Source organism: Ixodes scapularis, unplaced genomic scaffold, assembly GCF_016920785.2.
Source record: "Ixodes scapularis isolate PalLabHiFi unplaced genomic scaffold, ASM1692078v2 PGA_scaffold10__122_contigs__length_95168666, whole genome shotgun sequence".
Lineage (NCBI taxonomy): Eukaryota > Metazoa > Arthropoda > Arachnida > Ixodida > Ixodidae > Ixodes > Ixodes scapularis.
The window spans coordinates 16,493,967-16,511,584 of NW_024609836.1; the positions used below are offsets into that span (position 1 = coordinate 16,493,967).

Genomic DNA, 17,618 nt, shown 5'->3' on the forward strand with positions numbered 1-17,618 from the left:
GTGGCTCAACAGCCGAGGAAGTTCGCCAGCTCGCCCGACTCCAGATTCAAGATCAACAACGTGTCGACGCTACCCGGTACAAACTTCGTCAGATCGACGTTCGCTTTAAGCCCGGAGACCGTGTATGAGTCTGGACCCCGAAACAAGGACGCGGTCTGAGCGATAAACTCCTGAAGCGCTACTTCGGACCCTACAAAGTGCTTCGTGGACTCGGGGATCTGAACTACGAGGTGACGCCCGACGGAACATGGACTGCATCAAGCCGCAGTCCACGACCGGGAGTCGTCCCCGTCGCGAGCTTCAAGCCGTACTACGATCGATAGGACTGTGAACTTCGTGTTTGTACTTCGCTCGGTAGGACTGTGTTTTACAAGCTCCATAGTTTGCCATTACTTTTGTTTGTTTTGCAGCTTCGATTCTCGCCAAGTTGCATCGAGGCAATACCCTTTTTAAGGGGGGGAATAATGCCACACGCGGTTGCCGGGTGAGCGCGTGTGTGGCGGAAAGGTTACCGTGTTTGGCTGTTGCGCAGAATGTCAAGGTTCTATTCCAGTCAGCGGAATGTTCTTATATTTATTCTTTAAACTTGGTGTGCTCGTAGATTTGACAACATTGTCATCTGATCAAGTATCGAATGTTCTACGCGCCGAATGTTCTACGACGAATATCCCAGAAACCCACACGGGTAAATAAGGACTCCGCACGGCCTTGCCCCCGCGCTTGATCCTGCTGTTTCGTCGACATCAACGCCTGCGGCGCAAACCTTCTCCTACTTTAATTTTGGGCACAAGTTAAACGTTAAATTTAACGTTCAGTTCTCCTTGTCCGCTTCATTACTTGTCGTAATACTTGGAGGTGGGATAGTCGGTGGTGCATTGTAAACATATAAATCAAACACGTTTGTTTAATACTTTCTTTCTGCTTCCATGGGAGCGATCCTATAACTACAGGCGCGTGCCTACATGCAGCCAGAAAAGGGTGCCCACACACCAAGAAGCCGCGTACGAGACAGGTACGCACAGAGCATTAGGGCTCGCGCTGCATTTTTGGCTTTGCTCAGACCTCAGGTGGAATGATGTATAGCTCTATATTTCTCTACTATTTACTTTTCTTTTTTTCATTTGGTTCTTGTAATGGTATACTTTCTGTTGAAAATTCTTCACACGGCACATGACAGTGAAGGTGTCCCACATGCTGGATCCTTCTTTTTTTATTTTTTTTTTGTCTTCTTATGTTGATGTGTTTTAAGAAAATGAAAAAAAAAGTAAGTCGTGAGTCAGCGCAGTGTCTGTGTCCCATCTTCTACTTGTCCTTGCGTTCGTTTGCGCTGTTTTATTTTTATGTTTTCATTAATCGTCATTTCTGACATAATCACTTTTTACGCTATGAAATATTTCTTTAACCAGAATAAACACTCCTCTACAACGAACATTCCTGTCTTTTCTATAAACTGGATAATCAGAAGAAAAAATGTCACCGTTTTAACAGTATTATTCAACCATGACTCGGTTGCAGAAACAATATCAGGATTCAAGTTTTGCAGTAGCCCATTGAAGTCATCAAATTTATTCTTTATACATTGGCAGTTAAAGGGGGGTGCAACGAATTTAAGATGAATAGAATTTGCATGTCGTCATTTTTACGTTGTTTATGGTTTCCCGCAAAATATATAAAGCATCTCCTTCATTCAAAAGGTCGTGATTCTGCTGCATAATCGCAACGCAAAGGTCGAGCTTTTTCCCCCACCTGCAGCCGCAAGTGGCAGCCGAAGGAACTACGGCGAAAAAATAACGTGATCTCGGTCGGCTCTAAGCTGCAGCGTAACGCCCGCTAGTCTCAGCAGAGAGAGGGACAGGAAGCGTCCGCCGAAGAAGCACACGGCAAGCTACACGGCACTCCGAATGGTGTCACTAGGAGGGGGACCGGGCGTGGCCCTGAAGTCTGGGAGTGAGTTGAGGGGTGCCAGAAATGGAAATATTTATCTTTTTGTTACACAACAACTAGGACACGCAGGCGAAATCTGTTTTCTGTTCTTTACTTTAAAAGGGTCAGAGGGAAACTTCCATAACTGTTTGACCGAAGTTCGGAAATCATTGCACCCCCCTTTAAGCTATAAGACAGAACACTCAGTCACCTCATTCTTCGCAGTTTAAAGTTGGCAAATTTTCTTTAGTTTAATGACAAAGTGGGTATCATCATCCCAAGCATAGGCTTCACCATTTATGAATCATGCACAAGCGAAACATTTTTCTGGCAGCAGTATTTTCTTTCCTTTTCAACAGTCTATGACTTACGGCGAGTTTCCCTTACAGAAGAAGAAACGTCTCTTGATTCGGCGCAGTTCGTTACTTTCAATTTCTTACCGCCATTAAGAAATTTGTTTCTCTTTGTATGACAACATATTTGCATCACTCTGACCATTATAGTTGGGCCCATGCTTCCCAATCTTATGAAGTCTCTTCATTTCTCCCATCGATACTTGCAGCCTATCCCGGCCAATAGCTCGAGTCACGTTTTCCGAAGTTTTCCAGCTCTGACGTGGCTCTCGAGTTTCAGTGCCATAAAAAAACAAGGTTCAGCCTTCCACTCCGATTTTCTAAATCATCTAATTTTCTAGACATTTCCTCTGCGCTTTCTATGTGAAGTCAAATCTGGCAATGAACTCGTGCCTAGACAGGATCTGAATTTTCCAACATTTCTCTTTTGGATTCTAATGACTCTACACTTCTGCCATAGCCAATGACCAGATCATTTACTTCGTTTGTCTTTTTTCTATCTCTACTAATTCAATCAAGATAGCAGTTTGACCCTACTGGAACCCTTTTAAGATGGCAGTCACCTCATTTAGGAACCAGGACTTTTCTCCACATCACGTGCCAGCATCAGCAGGTTCAGAAGAAAAAAACTCAGTGACAAGAGCGAATTCCGCGCTAATTGTGAGAAAGGCAGCAGCAACAAGAACCTATCGTCACTACCATAACAAGGATCATTCACGTTGCCTATAGAAGACAAAATTGTGTGATTGAACACATGTTCATGCGAGCGATGCCGCCTTTCCCACTTACTCTTCTTGGATAACACCGGCTCGGGGGTTAAGTTCGTCGGTTTATCGGTTTAAACCGAAAAAAACAAAATACTACGTATAAGTATTGCACCGTGGTTTTGTGTTTTCGGTAAATACTAATAAACCTCCAAAAATTGCCCCCCGAGCCGGTTTTGACCAATTTGTAGAAAACAGATTATCCCAGAAATCAAGCTTTGGAAAAGAAAATCTTTTTCGGCAGCTTTATTTTGTGTATGCGATGCTTCTTCGTGCTTAAGAACAGCACATATTTTATTTTTTTGTTGTTGTTGGTACGGCTACGTTTTTCCAATTTTGAACCACATCTATGTTCCATAGAGGTTAGACGATAGCATGTTGCAGCCCTGGTCGCCGGCATAGCGACCGCGAAGAGATGCGTACGCCGCGAGCTTCGAACCCAAAATCTGATCTTTATCGCGATGTGGATGCTCTATATACAAAATGACAATGTTGCCGACACAACATATTCCCTCCCTAAAAACAACAATTCAAGAAACTAAATACAAAGAAATAAAAAAGGAACAGTGTAACTGATAGCAAAAAAATAACAGTAACATAGTTTTTCATTACAAAGTCTCTCTGCCAGGCAGGCTTTCTCCTCAGCAGAGGTGCTCTCGTTGTCCTTGTATTGACCTGGGCCGAAGCTGCCTCTGACTCCGAACAAGCCACCGAGGTCTCGGGTACCGCTGGCAGCGTTGAAGCAGAAACGGAATCCATCTCCGCGGTCTCGGTTGTCGCCGAAGAAGCCACGGGACCTGTCTCTGGGATCTCGGCTACAGCTGCATCAGCCGACTCTAGCGTTGACGCCGCTTGCTGTGATGCTGTCGACAGGCGCTTCCCCGCTTCTCCACAACCGGAAAGCTTCGACGCATTCCATGTCCGGTTGTCGCTTAGGATGTAAGAACTTGGTCCATGTGTACCAGTAATAAGCATTGGGCGCGTATAGTGCGATGTCCCTCTCTTCGGTATGTTTGGCTTGCGAACCCTGACGAAATCGCCCGGCTTGAAGGTGGGCGCCCTTGCTCCCCTCTTGGAGTCTGTGTAGCGCTTGCTGTAAGCCTGCCGCTGCTGTACTCGCGCTCTGAGGTCAGCTAATTCAGAGCTAGGGTTCACAAAGAACTTTGATGACGGGAACCCCACAATGTTCAGCCTCGACCGAGGAACTCGACCATGCAGGAGCAGAGCAGGCGGCACCCCCGTTGTGGCATGAGGTGTGCACCTGTAAACGCCCAGGTACTCCAGGACGGCCACTTCAAGAGGCCTGTGCTCCAGAGCTGCCGTCTGGATGAACCCCTTGAAGACCTTGTTAAACCGCTCCACCTGCCCGTTGCACTGTGGGTAATAAACCGAGGAGCAGCGGTGACAAATTCCTCGCTTTTTCAGGAAGTCTTCAAAGACTGCCGACTTGAACTGCGACCCATGGTCCGTCAGAATTTCATCTGGGTAGCCTTCTCTGCTAAACGTAGCAGATAAAAATTTAATCACCGTCTGCGTTGTCACAACTGATGCGAAGCATACCTCTGGCCACTTTGAGTAAAAGTCTACTCCCAGTTCTGCTGAATGGCCCAACAATATCCACAGCCAGTTTCTGCCAGGCCCGTTCTGGAAGCGGAATTGGCTGAAGTGGTGCTGTGACGGGTTTGGCAGACTTGTCTGCAGACTGGCATTCACAGCAGTTCCTGATGACTTGCTCCACCTGTTGGTCGAGACCCGGCCACCAATATCGCTCGCGCAACCTTTGCTTGGTCCTGACAATGCCAGGATGGGTCTTGTGCGCCAGCCCAATCATGGTGGCCATCAGCGACGCTGGGATGACCAGTCGTTCTCCTCGCAGCAGCAAGTTGTCCACCACTGCCAACTCGTCTCTCACTCGGAAGAATGCGAGTAACTTGGAAGTCAAGCATTTTCTTGTCTGGCCACTTGGTTCAAATGTACTTCATGACAAGTTGTAATGTCTCATCCGTCTGTACAGCCTCTTGTAGTTCATGCTTTGTGATGCAAGATGACACGAATGATACAATTTCTTCCTCTTCTTCATCACCGGTAGGTAATGGCAACCTTGACAGAGCGTCTGCTACTTTGTTGTCGCTTCCTCGGTGATATGCAACTTTGAAGTTGTAATAAAGAAGGCGAGATGACCACCTTGAGATCCTCAGTGGCCTTCGGCCATTCCCTTGAGAGGATAGGAGAGTTACTAGCGCTTGATGATCCGTGCGTAGCTTGAACCGCCGTCCCCAGAGAAACACGTGCCAATGCTCGCACGCCCACACGCAGGCAAGGGCCTCCTTCTCTCCCACGGAGTACTTCCGTTCAGCCGGCGAGAGTGTTCGTGAGGCAACGCCACTGTTCTCAAGTCATCGCCAACACCCTGCTGAAGCACAGCACCGAGCCCATGCATGGATGCATCTGCAGTGACAACTACCGGTAGTGCAGGATCAAACATCTTAATATCACCACATGTTGAGAGCGATATCTTGACTTGCTCGAAACTCTGTTCTGCTTCTTTGTTCCATATAAATGGGACCTCTTGACGCAACAGCTTCCTTAGAGGCTCTACTACTTCTGTATAATTTGGCAAAAATCTTGCGTAGTATCCGACAAGTCCCAAGAACGACCGCAAAGCAGCTGCATCTTTTGGTACGGGAGCTTTTGCCACCGCTTCTACTTTTGAGTGAAGAGGGGTTAGTCCTCCTGCACTCACGGTGTGTCCCAGGAAGTCGAGTGCTTGCACGTTGAACTCGCATTTCTGGTTAAGCTGAAGTCCAGCAGCAGAAATGCGATGTAGAACTTCCTGCAAATTTCCCCTGTGCTCTGCTTCGGACTTGCCGAATATGATCACGTCGTCAATGAACATAGCACCCCCTTACAGCCATCCAGGATCGAGGTCACCATTCTCTGAAACGCCGCCGGAGCTGACTCCAACCCAAAGCATACTCTTCGAAAACGAAAAAGTCCGTCATGAGTGACAAATGTCGTCAGCTCCCGGCTGTCTGCTGTCAGTTCAACTGGGTGATAGGCCGAGGCCAAATCTAGCTTCGAGAAGTGAGTCGACCCTGCAAGTTGGTGAAGAAGCTCCTTTGTATGTGGGAGTGGAAATCCATCCACTAAAATGGCCTTGTTCGGCTCGCGCAAATCTACGCACAGCCTGATAGTGCCGTCCTTTTTCTTTACGAACACAATTGGAGATATCCATTCAGAGGCTTCGACCCGTTCAATGATTCCAACTTGCTCCAATCGGCGCAGCTCCACGGACACGGCGTCCCGCTATGCTAAAGGCAGCCGCCGCAATTTTGCCGCCACGGGCTTAACTGTTTCCCGCCTCTTGACCTGGTGAGCGAAGCCCTTCACCAGACCCAGCTTGTCGGTGAATAAGTGTGAGAATTGTTTCTTCATGTCAGCAGGTAGCGTGTTCTCATCGATTCGCGTGTGCAGACATTGCAAGGTTCCTCCTTCAATCTGAAGTTGTAAATTGCAGATTGCATCTAATCCGATGAGGGTCGTCCCCTTGGCCACCACGTAAAATAGTACGCAAGTCGAACGCTCCTTGTAGCGAACGTTGGCGAGGAATCGTCCCTTCACTTCGATCTTGCATCCCGAATAGTCCAGCAGGTTGACAGACGGCGGTGCCAAAGCCAGTCGCTCGCGGAACCATTGCCGATAAATGTCATCGGTGATGATTGACACTGAAGAGCCTGTGTCTACCAGAAAGCGCAGACTCACTGTCTCTACTTCCAGATCGGCGTAGATGCCACGTTGTCCGCTGTCCGTTTTCACCTGAAGAAGCACGACGTCACAATTCGTAGTCTCGCTGATTTCTTTCACGTCCAGGTCCTGCGTCGTGGTGCTTTTACAAACCTTCTCGAAGTGCCCGGTCTTTTTGCATTTCCGGCACATAGCTCGTCGCGCTTTGCAGCTCACTGAACTTGTCACGTGACTTGCCGAGCCACAACGGTAACAACGACGCTCCGTCACCTCCTCTTCATATTTTTTATACTTGTCAGTAACGCGATGCGCCGCCCCCTCAGCTGCAAATTCTTTCAGGCTGCGCTGGGTGTCCTCGTAATGCGTTGCCATTGATACGGCCTTTTCTAGTGTCAGCGGTGCTCCTTCAAACAGCAGACGTTCCCGAAGTCTGCCAGATGAAATGCCTGATACGAGCTGGTCCCGAATCATCACGTCGGTGGTGCTATCGTACTCGCATTTGGCGGCTATCTCGCGCAAGCTCGTGATGTATCCTTCCATCGGCTCGCCTGGCTGCTGTAATCTCTGCTTGAATCGATGTCGCTCAACGAGTACGTTAGTTGTGGCTGCAAAAATTCTCCTTACGAGCTTCAGCGTAGTAGTGAACTCGTCCGAGGTATCCCCACTGGCAGGCTTGCTTTCTTCCGTCGCACCAGCAGTAGCATACTTGCCTTCCGCCTCTGTGGTCGGCTGCTGCTGAGGTGGTGTCGACGTGGCCACGACGTTGTACTGCCGTTGTCCCTCCACTCCTAGACAGTGGAGCAGGATGGCTGCACGCCGCGACGCCTTGAACTCGTCCGCGCCAGAAGCCTCAAGAAACCTAAGGAACGTTTGTTCCCATTGCGGCCATGGAACGGGAGGCTGGCCTGGCGTTTGCAGAAACGGCAGCGGCGGCGTGAGCCCGAAGTTCATGGTGGCTTTTTATGGTTTTCTCCTCGTCGCCAATATTATGTTGCAGCCCTGGTCGCCGGCATAGCGACCGCGAAAAAGAGATGCGTACGCCGCGAGCTTCAAACCCAAAATCTGATCTTTATCGCGATGTGGATGCTCTATATACAAAATGACAATGTTGCCGACACAACACATGTCCGTGTCATACTTTCGTCAACGTAGGTCCAGATAAGCTCCAATTTTTCTTCCAATATAGAAAAAATGTATACAAACAATGTATACAAAAAACCCTAAACCTGTGAGAAAACGTAAACCACGAAAAAGAAGACCCCATTTCAATGGAAAATTATCCCCGAGACCATCTTACTCTACTTATCAGTGCTGATAAATTATTACAAATGTATAGCAACCTCACTTGCCCACGCCAGCGTCCACCGGGGCGCCGAGGTGCAACCCGGCATCTTCAATAAAATGCGCCGGTGCGCACAGGACGTGTTCGACAAACAAGGCGCGTACTCCCGGTGCGGTTTCTTGCTGCCTCAACGCGCACCGCAAGACCAGACGGAGCACTGAGCTGCAACCCAGTAAGCACTGCGGCCAGGAGTTCAAACAGCAGACATGACTAGACCGGGCCGACCGGCCGACCATGTAGACTACTGAAGCGGGTTGCGAATGCGTACTCGCAGCAGCAGCACCGCGGCACGAGGTGCATTTCAGGCCTGCTCTTCTGAGAACGAGGAATCTGTGCTCAAAGTGATTCCACGAAATACCGCCAGCCTGCAATGAAAAGTTCCCATTACTGCGATGACAAGGAGCGCCCGAAATGAGCTTTCCGTACGCTGTTGTAAGTCGATGCGATAGGTACGGAGGCACGAGGAACGGCCGAGTAGTGTTATTTTAATTCATAAAGAGCGATTCATTGACCATGAGCGAAGTGGTAGGCCTGAGAAATCGTATCGCCATTATTTCTTTGTATTTGCGTTTTTTTCTTTATTTACAATGGCTTTTAGGGTTACATTGTTAGGCCGGAAGGAGGTGCGAGGACCCGTCAGACGTGCAATGAATAGTTCATATGAAGTGTTCAGAGTACAAAGCGTGTAAAACTTGCAGGAAGAAACGCCAGGTGACGCATAGCGCTTTCAGTCCAACATTGTTCCTACCGGCTTCGATGAGAAAGGTGAAGAATAAAAATCAAGATGACTTAAATCATAATTTATGTGGTGATTGAAATCGGCCTAGTTTTAATAAGGTGTTTTAAGGCAACGCTTTTGCATTTTTCTAAAAAATAATTGAAAATAATTTTTTTTTTACCGCGTGTGTGTCATGTGATGCTTTAAGATCAAAGAACTATCAATCAAGAAAGTTTCATGTCACGCCCAACACGAGCAAAAAGTAGAGCTCGCTAGAGCAAATTAAAGCGCTCAGCTTAATTTCTTCAGTATGCTTCGTTCTTCAATTACGTAACATCGTACTGCAACACAATCAAAGCGCAAAATAAAGAAATGAATGCTAGAAAGGGAATGTCCAATTGCAGCGAAGTCACAAGTGGAAATAAAAAATATAATAATAAGGTTTTAACCAACTAAAACACTCAAGATCTTTTTCTTCTAGTTTGGCGGGGATTACAGCAATAAAAAAGTTGTTAATTAAACTTAACTTGACATTTAAAATGATTATGTCTTAAGTATAATTATAAAGTGATCGGACAGATTGATCAACTTGAGACGTTACCAATTCTATTTCTGCCTTCCTTCGCGTTTTCCTTTCCGTATCCCAGTCTCAGGTTGACCATCATGTTCAAAAAATATTCCGTGTTTAATAAACATAGTGATGCAAATGCACTAAATATAGCTGCAGTGATTAAATCAATGTAATACGATTTAAATCGAAGAAATTCGATCTATATTACTTTTTTTGCTTTAAATCGTTATTTTTTCCAATGAGGTAGAGGGCCCTAGAGCGATAAACTATTAGCTGAGAGTGACCCCAATTGGCCGGCGCCATGTCGCACATTTTTGACCACTACACACGTGACCTTATAATTTTAGGTCTAGCTTTTAACGAAGTATTGCGCACAAATAATTACTTCTTGATCTTTTGTAACAGTACCGACGAGATAAGTTATGTTTCGTGTATTTCGAGTCCAAAATGTGCTTTTAAGACAAAAACTCGTGCAACTTCGCAATGCCTCCACTAGATGGCGTCAGCCGCGGTGCCGTATTTTGGGTTTTTATCGAAGCTAGACACTGATCTCTGGGGCTAACAGTATAGAAAAGTAGTTTATCATGTTTTTTTACAGCAATCGCAATACAAATATGGGCAGAGTTTTGCGTAGAAGCCTCAGGATTTCGTATGGTCACCTGTCTAGTGGACAACGTTGTACAACATGGCGGCAGCCAAGTTGGGGTAACTCTTTCCTGGTGAACGGGATACCCGTATATCGCTCTAAGCCCCTCTACCGCGTTGATTTTCTCCCGCCCTGCCAAAGATGCTCGGTGGCGCGAGCCACCGCTCGATCGAAAGGCGTCAGCGGTAGGCATTTATCAGGCATCTAGTCGGCTCAACTTCCGCAGAGCATATTGTAATATAATAATATTGGTAATATTTATTTTTCCATCAAACAAATGATCGAGGGAGACCGAGAAAAAAAGCTGCATCATGCAGCTTGACGAGTCCCCGGCCCCCCTCTCACACAAACAGCAGTGGCGCAAGAAAAAATAAAGAAGACACAATAACATTTAAAAAGCAATCGGGCGGCAATATTAATCTTTTTCGTAGTAACATGATGCATTGAGAGTTCTATGGAACTATGTATATATGTAATACATGAATACAGAATACATACCATAGATACATTGAGAGAATACATACACAGAAAATGGCATACATGTATACATTTAGGTATATGCACAGAAAACACAAAGCATTATACATCTCAAAGCTCTGAAAAGGGCTACTAAAAAACCGCACTAGAAAAAAAATTCTCGAATATTTCCTCTCTGTGACTTAATGGGATCAATATGTTCGGAGCTAAGAAAATTAAGTAGGTTTGGAAGCGTATAAGATAACATTTGCTCAGCATAGGTCGTTCTAATAATGGGTAACTTCCAATTTTGCGAACTTCGAGTGTGATAAGTTGGTACTTTTGGAGCAAGAAAAGCCAGGTCACTCAGATTAAGATTATTTTTTGTACTTCAGATTTATAACTCACACACAAACGATATTTCTATATACTATTAACATTCATCAATTTTAAACGTTTATATAAGGGTTCACTAGGGTGGTCGTATGGGACATTGGAAATGTTTCTTAGCATATTGTTTTCGCAACAGAAGTAGTTTATTTAAGTTTGCACTCGCACTATTACCCCAAACTAGGAGGCAGTAGTTTATGAGAGAAAAATAAAGAGTTATAAATTAAAAGTCTGACACTTCTTGACAAAAGATGGCGGTGTCGATACATCAAGCCAACAACACGCGATAGTTTAAGCGAAATATAATTAATATGATCGTCCAATCGCTTTTGATCCGTGAATACAACACCAGGAGGATTAAAGCTAGTGAGGACCTCAATTTTAGTCAAATTTAAAACGATATCACAAGTAAAAGCAACATTCTTGTTTTTTGGGTGAAATAAAACCACTTTTGTTTTATTTTTATTGTTTTTTAGAATATTACAGCTACACCATTTAACCAGGTATTTAAGAGTTTTATTTGCGCTATTTATTAGTTCATTACAGTTATTACCCTCAAATAGCAAACTTGTCTGGTACTGAGCCACCAGGGAGGAGCACCGCGACATGTTCTGGTTTCGGAGAAATTCCGGTGCCAGTAAAGATGCTATAAATCACCATGTCTCTATATAGGTTTCATGACTTCCCGAATACAAGTTTAATATGAGAAAGTCAGAAAAGACTGATAATCGTCGTACGAATGCCACGAGTGTCGCAGCGCATACAATGTTTTCTGTTGCATTTCCCACGCAGCGAGGTACTTCCGGGAGCCACCAGCGCCCTCGGGGAAGACCTCTTCTTGCACTCCTTCACCCTCATGTTCAAGGTAACGCTCTCCGACGGCCATTTGCCACATCGACCACGCCCGTGATAGCCTTCCTCCCGTGATTTGCGTATAAACTTTACGCACGGGCACTTCCCCTTTTCCCGTCTAGTCATTACAATAACAGTCTCTTCGACCAGTAAATAGAAATGCCTCATTTTGTCTCAAATGCTCACCCGAATTGCAACGAGTGTTCGGTCGAATAAAAAGATCAGTGGAGCAGTAATCAAAGGGCCTGGGACAAACAAGGCGCTCCTCGCTTTTTCTTCGAGCCCAACGCGACGAGCCCACGGAGCCTTTCAAGCAGCACAAAACTCTCTTTGGTCATTTGGAAATGAGAGCAATTTCTTCTTCTGCCTGACTGGTTCAGCCGGTACAAAACCACGATCACTATGAGCACTGCTTGATTGGCTCTATTCGGCTTCGGTTGCGGTAGGGCGAAAAGTAAAAATAAGTATAGCTACGCTTTCCAGCTCGATAATTTATATTTGCCCGCAGCTCTCAAGTTTCTTCAACTGCTGTGGCCAGCAAAATACAATATGTTTTGGTCGGATTTCGGTTCTGTGTCATTGCGCTTTCCCCCATTGCTCGCCGCCGCCAACCTGGCACAATGTCATTGGTTGTTATAAATTTTTGGAAAGTAACGAGAACAGAATAACAGCGAAAAAGTTTCATCGTTTTGATAAGACACTGACAACGCGAACTTCCCTTTTCTGTCATCTATTCGAATATTTTCCTTTGTCCTTCTATACGTTCTTCTATACGCTTCAAGAAAACCACAAGGACGAAAACAGTCATTATTGTTATTGTCAAAGTGCCAGCTGAACGTTTTACGGACACACACGCAGAGAAGAACAAAAAAGGCAGACACACCGCTGGACTAGAAACTATTTTAATGAAATCTTCTTTTTCTATAGTGTACAGCTAATCGGATTCTTCCTCTTCTTTTATATCTGAACCTTCGTCTCTCACTCTTCCTCTTCTTTCATGTGCCTGTCAAGTGTGCGGCTCTTCGCAGGTATACCAATTCCTTCTGGTGCAGCGGGATTGACGATGCACTCACGCAATGATCCCCCTTCGCGTCAATAGCAAGGGCCTCAAGAATTTCTCGAACAACACTTGTGCAATTGTTTTCCAGGATTTCAATGTTGGCAAAGTTTGGCGCACATGTGCACACCCGACAATGGGCCGCGAGGTGCCCTGCTGCTGTGGTGGCCTTCACTGAAGCTGCGTGCTCTCTTGTTCTGTCGTTAATACACCCTCCCGTTTGACCAATGTAGCATTTGCCACATGACAAAGGCATGTGGTACACGACTTCTTTTGTGCATTCGGTGTATCTGGTCTTGTGAGATGTGCTGCAACCTGTCTCTTCGTTGTTGTCCTCCCTGTTCACCTTCCGGCACGTGGAGTATGCCTCATTTGGCGCAGAGCATATGACCTGTACGCCCTGTCGGCCAGCATCAACTTGGATAGTTTCTTGGAGCTTCTAACCATCTACCTAAACGCGACGGCACTAGTACATCAAAACAAGCAGTACGTACAACGAAGCGGTATCTGCATAGGATCCCGGGTAGCTCCCTACCTCTGTGACATCTACCTCGCCGCATGCGGCTCTGCTATCCAAGACAACTTAAAAGATCCCCGAGTAGAGGCCATTTTTAGGTATGTGGATGATTTTTTAATCTTGTGCAACACTCAGGTCCATGAAACAACCAACGGGTGTCAGGAAGCAGTCATGACGTGTTTCGATCAGAGCTGCTCCGATCTTACCATCACCCACGAGCTCTCTGTTAACAACTGCATAAAATTCCTAGATCTCTCCTCAGCGTTTAGGAATAGACATGTATGCTGGAGCAAGCCATGGAGAAGAATTTCATTCCAGTTAAAGAACAAAGATCAAAATCCACCAAAAAGGCCATCTTAACAATGCTGGACACAAACCATGTTACCACTCTCGCCACAAAGATAAAAGGAACAAAAGGAAGCCATTTATCTGTGTTCTTTTCAGTTAAAACGCACAAGGAAGGTGTACCGTTTCGCGCCATCGTATCAGAAAGGAACACCTGGCAAGTCCATGTGTCGTCTTTCTTGGCAAAACATCTGTCCAACGTTCATAAAATTCATAAGTCCATAAGAAACTTGGATAGACCACAGCGCTCAATTCCACCCTTAAGAGGTCATGTGAGCATCAGGTGCGGAGGAGTTTTGCGACACAAATCTCTAGGCTACAAGATGCAGGCTACCCTAGGACACTTCTTGTTTCGATTTGTGAAAACATATGTGCAAAGATCAAGCGCCAACCTGAAGGAGATGGAACAACAACAACAAAGAAGCCTCCGGCACCCTATGTGGTCGCCCCTTATATCCATGGGCTCACACATCGACTAAAAAAGATTGCTGGCCGACAGGGCGTACAGGTCATATGCTCTGCACCTAATAAGGCATACTCCATGTGCCGGAAGGTGAACAGGGAGGACAACAACGAAGAGACAGGTTGCAGCACATCTCACAAGACCAGATACACCGAATGCACAAAAGAAGTCGTGTACCACATCCCTTTGTCATGTGGCAAATGCTACATTGGTCAAACGGGAAGGTGTATTAACGACAGAACAAGAGAGCACGCAGCGTCAGTGAAGGCTACCACAACAGCAGGGTACCTCGCGGCCCATTGTCGGGTGTGCACATGTGCGCCAAAGCTTGCCAACATTGACATCCTAAAAAACAATTGCACAAGGATTGCTCGAGAAATTCTTGAGGCCCTTGCTATTGACGTGAAGGGGGACCATTGCGTGAGTGCACCGTCAATCACGCTGCACCAGAAGGAATTCGTATACCTGCGAAGAGCCGCACAATTGACAGGCACATGAAAGAAGAGGAAGAGCAAGAGACGAAGGTTCAGATATAGAAGAAGAGGAAGAATCGGTTTAGCTGTACACTATAGAAAAAGAAGATTTCATTAAAATAGTTGCTAGTCCAGCGGTGTGTCTGCCTTTTTTGTTCGTGTCTGCGTGTGTGTCCGTAAAACGTTCAGCTGGCACTTTAACAACCATGAACCAACTAGCTCAGCTTCAAGCCGTCACACGAAAACAGTCACCCGTGAACAAGGTGCCGAACTGGCCCTGAAACGTTGGGCTCCGTATCATTTTTTTTTTGGTTAGGGCTTTTCTTTTACATTAATTATTCTCCCAATTGAGTAAAGAAAACTATGGTTCGCGGAAATAGTCCATGAAGCCCAGTCCGCTGCATCTTTCATATTTTTCATTCCGTGTAGTGAACTAAATAAAACTGACCGAATACAAGGATATTTCATTTTCAAGGTTAGGGATCTAGCTGCTCCTACAAACCATAAATAATAACGAGAAATTAGAATATTTCCTGTATCCCGGTTCACCACAAAGAAAGAATAGCGCTCACGTTTATTGACTATTGCCACAATAGTCGCGTCTCCGACCTGAATAAAACTGAACCTTGATTATTTATTTGCTTTACCTTCATTCAATGAAAATAAAATACTTGGCAATTGTTTCCAAGCTACACTAATTCACAACTTCATGCTTATATATGATTGCGAGAAGAGCGTTGTTTCAGCATTGATATTTTTTACCATTGTTTTAGCGAGGTTTTTCATGTTGTTTTGTCAAAAAGACACTTCCGAACACCAGGATTTCGTTAAAGAAACAACGTTTGCATTGTTAAAGTCCTTAGAACTTGTCGAGGAAACCTACGAGTGGTTGTCAAATAAATCTACGAGTGCTTTTTGAGTAAATCTACGAGTATTTCCCGGCGCCAGATGGCACGACCCGACATCTGCTTCCGCCGTGACCAGCCTTACTAGATCCAATTAGACTGTCTGAAGAAATTGAAACTCTAATCAAGTTTGAACGAAAACAAAATACCCTACGTTTCGGGACCATCTCGGTCTCATGGTAACGGGTTACTAACGTGTTGGGTGAATCTTCTTCGTCTTCATCTATATCATCTTAATTATCTTGAACTCCATGTTTATAATTTTGTTTTATGTAAACTTGGTTAGAGTTTTAATTCTTTAAGTCAGTCTATTCATTTCCTAACCTGACAGATCTCTGTCAAATATGTTTATATTCAGATCCAATTAGTTACGGAACTGCGCAGAGACGCTGCTTCCACGAACAGTAACGCCTCCCCAAATGTCCGCCTCACGTAGGCGACCGTTGTAAATAGAATGTACGCAGGATTTTAAACACGTCGTCTAAAGGTCGCTTCCCCACAGCCTTTCCAAAGAATGCCGTTTCGACGCACGGTTTCTTTGAAATTTGAAATACGTGTAGGCGAATTTTAGATTAGATATAAGCTATCTTCTAATGACGTTTTAAACACCAAAAGCATCGCTTCTTTCTCGGACGACCAAATTTTGACCATAGTATTCTCTCGAGAAGAGGAATAATGGGGACAAAGGACAAATACAGATCTCTAAACACAGCTAGCTGAGTGGTGCGCGACCAAAAAAATGGAGAGTTCTTTGGTTCGGTATCAGAACTATAGAATTTTTTTTTCGTTCGCGCACCTGTCATCTATATGTGTTTGGAAATTTGTGATTGTCCTTTGTCCTCCTTATTCCCTTTCTCCAGGAAATATTAGTGGCACTCTAGTCCAGATCCCTGGCACCTTTGCAATAATTGCTTTACCACCATAAACAAATCTTGTAAGAAATAATTGGCGCGGGGTATGAACAATGCCCACAAATGCATTTTCCTGGAGATGCAAACGAGTATACAGGGTGCGGCCGTGAAAACTTTCACATTTGGCACGCCTAGCAAAAAACGAATTTCAAACGTACATACCTGAAATTGGGCACACGAACGTCGTTTATTCCAAAGTTTTTCGCCTATTTTTTTCAAGCGTCAACTCTGGAGTAGCGAATTATTAGAAAGATAACAAAAATGGCAGGCGTGCATTTCCTATGGCCTATACCCGCCCGTTCGCCGTCTGCTATCTAATTCGCGACGCCGCTCCCAGATGGCGTACTGAACGCAAAAACGCGGGAAACGCCGCACGAAAGGCTGGTGCCGGGTGAGATAATCGCGATAAAAAGTGATTTTACCGAAATATGTGAACGATAATGCCCTTTTACTTGAAATTTAGAAACTGGCGGACGCCCTCGTTTAATAAAAATATGTTCTAAAGCAGACGAACGTGTGTCTTCATTTGTCGTCTGCTTATCTGTTGACGGGTCCGTTCCCGGTGAAAGCTCAACTTTGGAATCAGGAGTGCCGCTGCTGAGGCATCTTGATTGTTCATATTTATTGCTTTTGTTGCACTGTCTTCTGCAGTTATTATCAAAATATTTTCCGCGCCGCCCTGCGATGCTGCAATACTCGGCAAGTGAGTGTGCCCAGACAGTCAAGTGGTACGTGGAGCGGAACTCGGTGGCCACAGCACAACGAAAATTTCGCACTGCATTTCATAAACGCCCGCCTTCACGCCCAACTGTTTTGAGTTGGGCGGATCGTTTTGTGAGTGGAGAAGACTGTAAAAAGAAGAATCCAGTCAGTGAACGTGAGAGCCTACTGAAAAATGAGGAGCTCATTGAAGCGGTGCTTGCTGTCCTCGAGAGCGACCCGCAATTATCAACAAGACGAGCAGCTGTAAATAAATCATCTCGTCGCATCACGGTGTCTTCTTGCTTGCATGACGATCTGTCAGAACTTGACTTGAAACAGGTAATTTCAACAATTGCTCATATATTTGGTTCAAATCACTTTTTATCGCGATTATCTCGCCCGACACCAGCCTTTCGAGCGGGTTTCCCGAGTTTTTGCCTTCAGTGCGCCACCTGGGAGCGGCGTCGCGAACCAGATAGCAGACGG

At 45.5% G+C, this 17,618-nt stretch overlaps 1 protein-coding gene across 1 annotated transcript in view; it reads left to right on the forward strand.

Moving 5' to 3' along the window:
* LOC8031031 (putative phosphoenolpyruvate synthase) overlaps positions 1–17,618 on the forward strand; it is a 382,894-nt gene that overhangs the window by 233,155 nt on the left and 132,121 nt on the right. Inside the window, exon 23 of the mRNA XM_040212580.3 lies at positions 11,700–11,772. Within this exon, the coding sequence (XP_040068514.2) occupies positions 11,700–11,772 (73 nt within the window). The remainder of the gene's footprint in view (positions 1–11,699; positions 11,773–17,618) is intronic.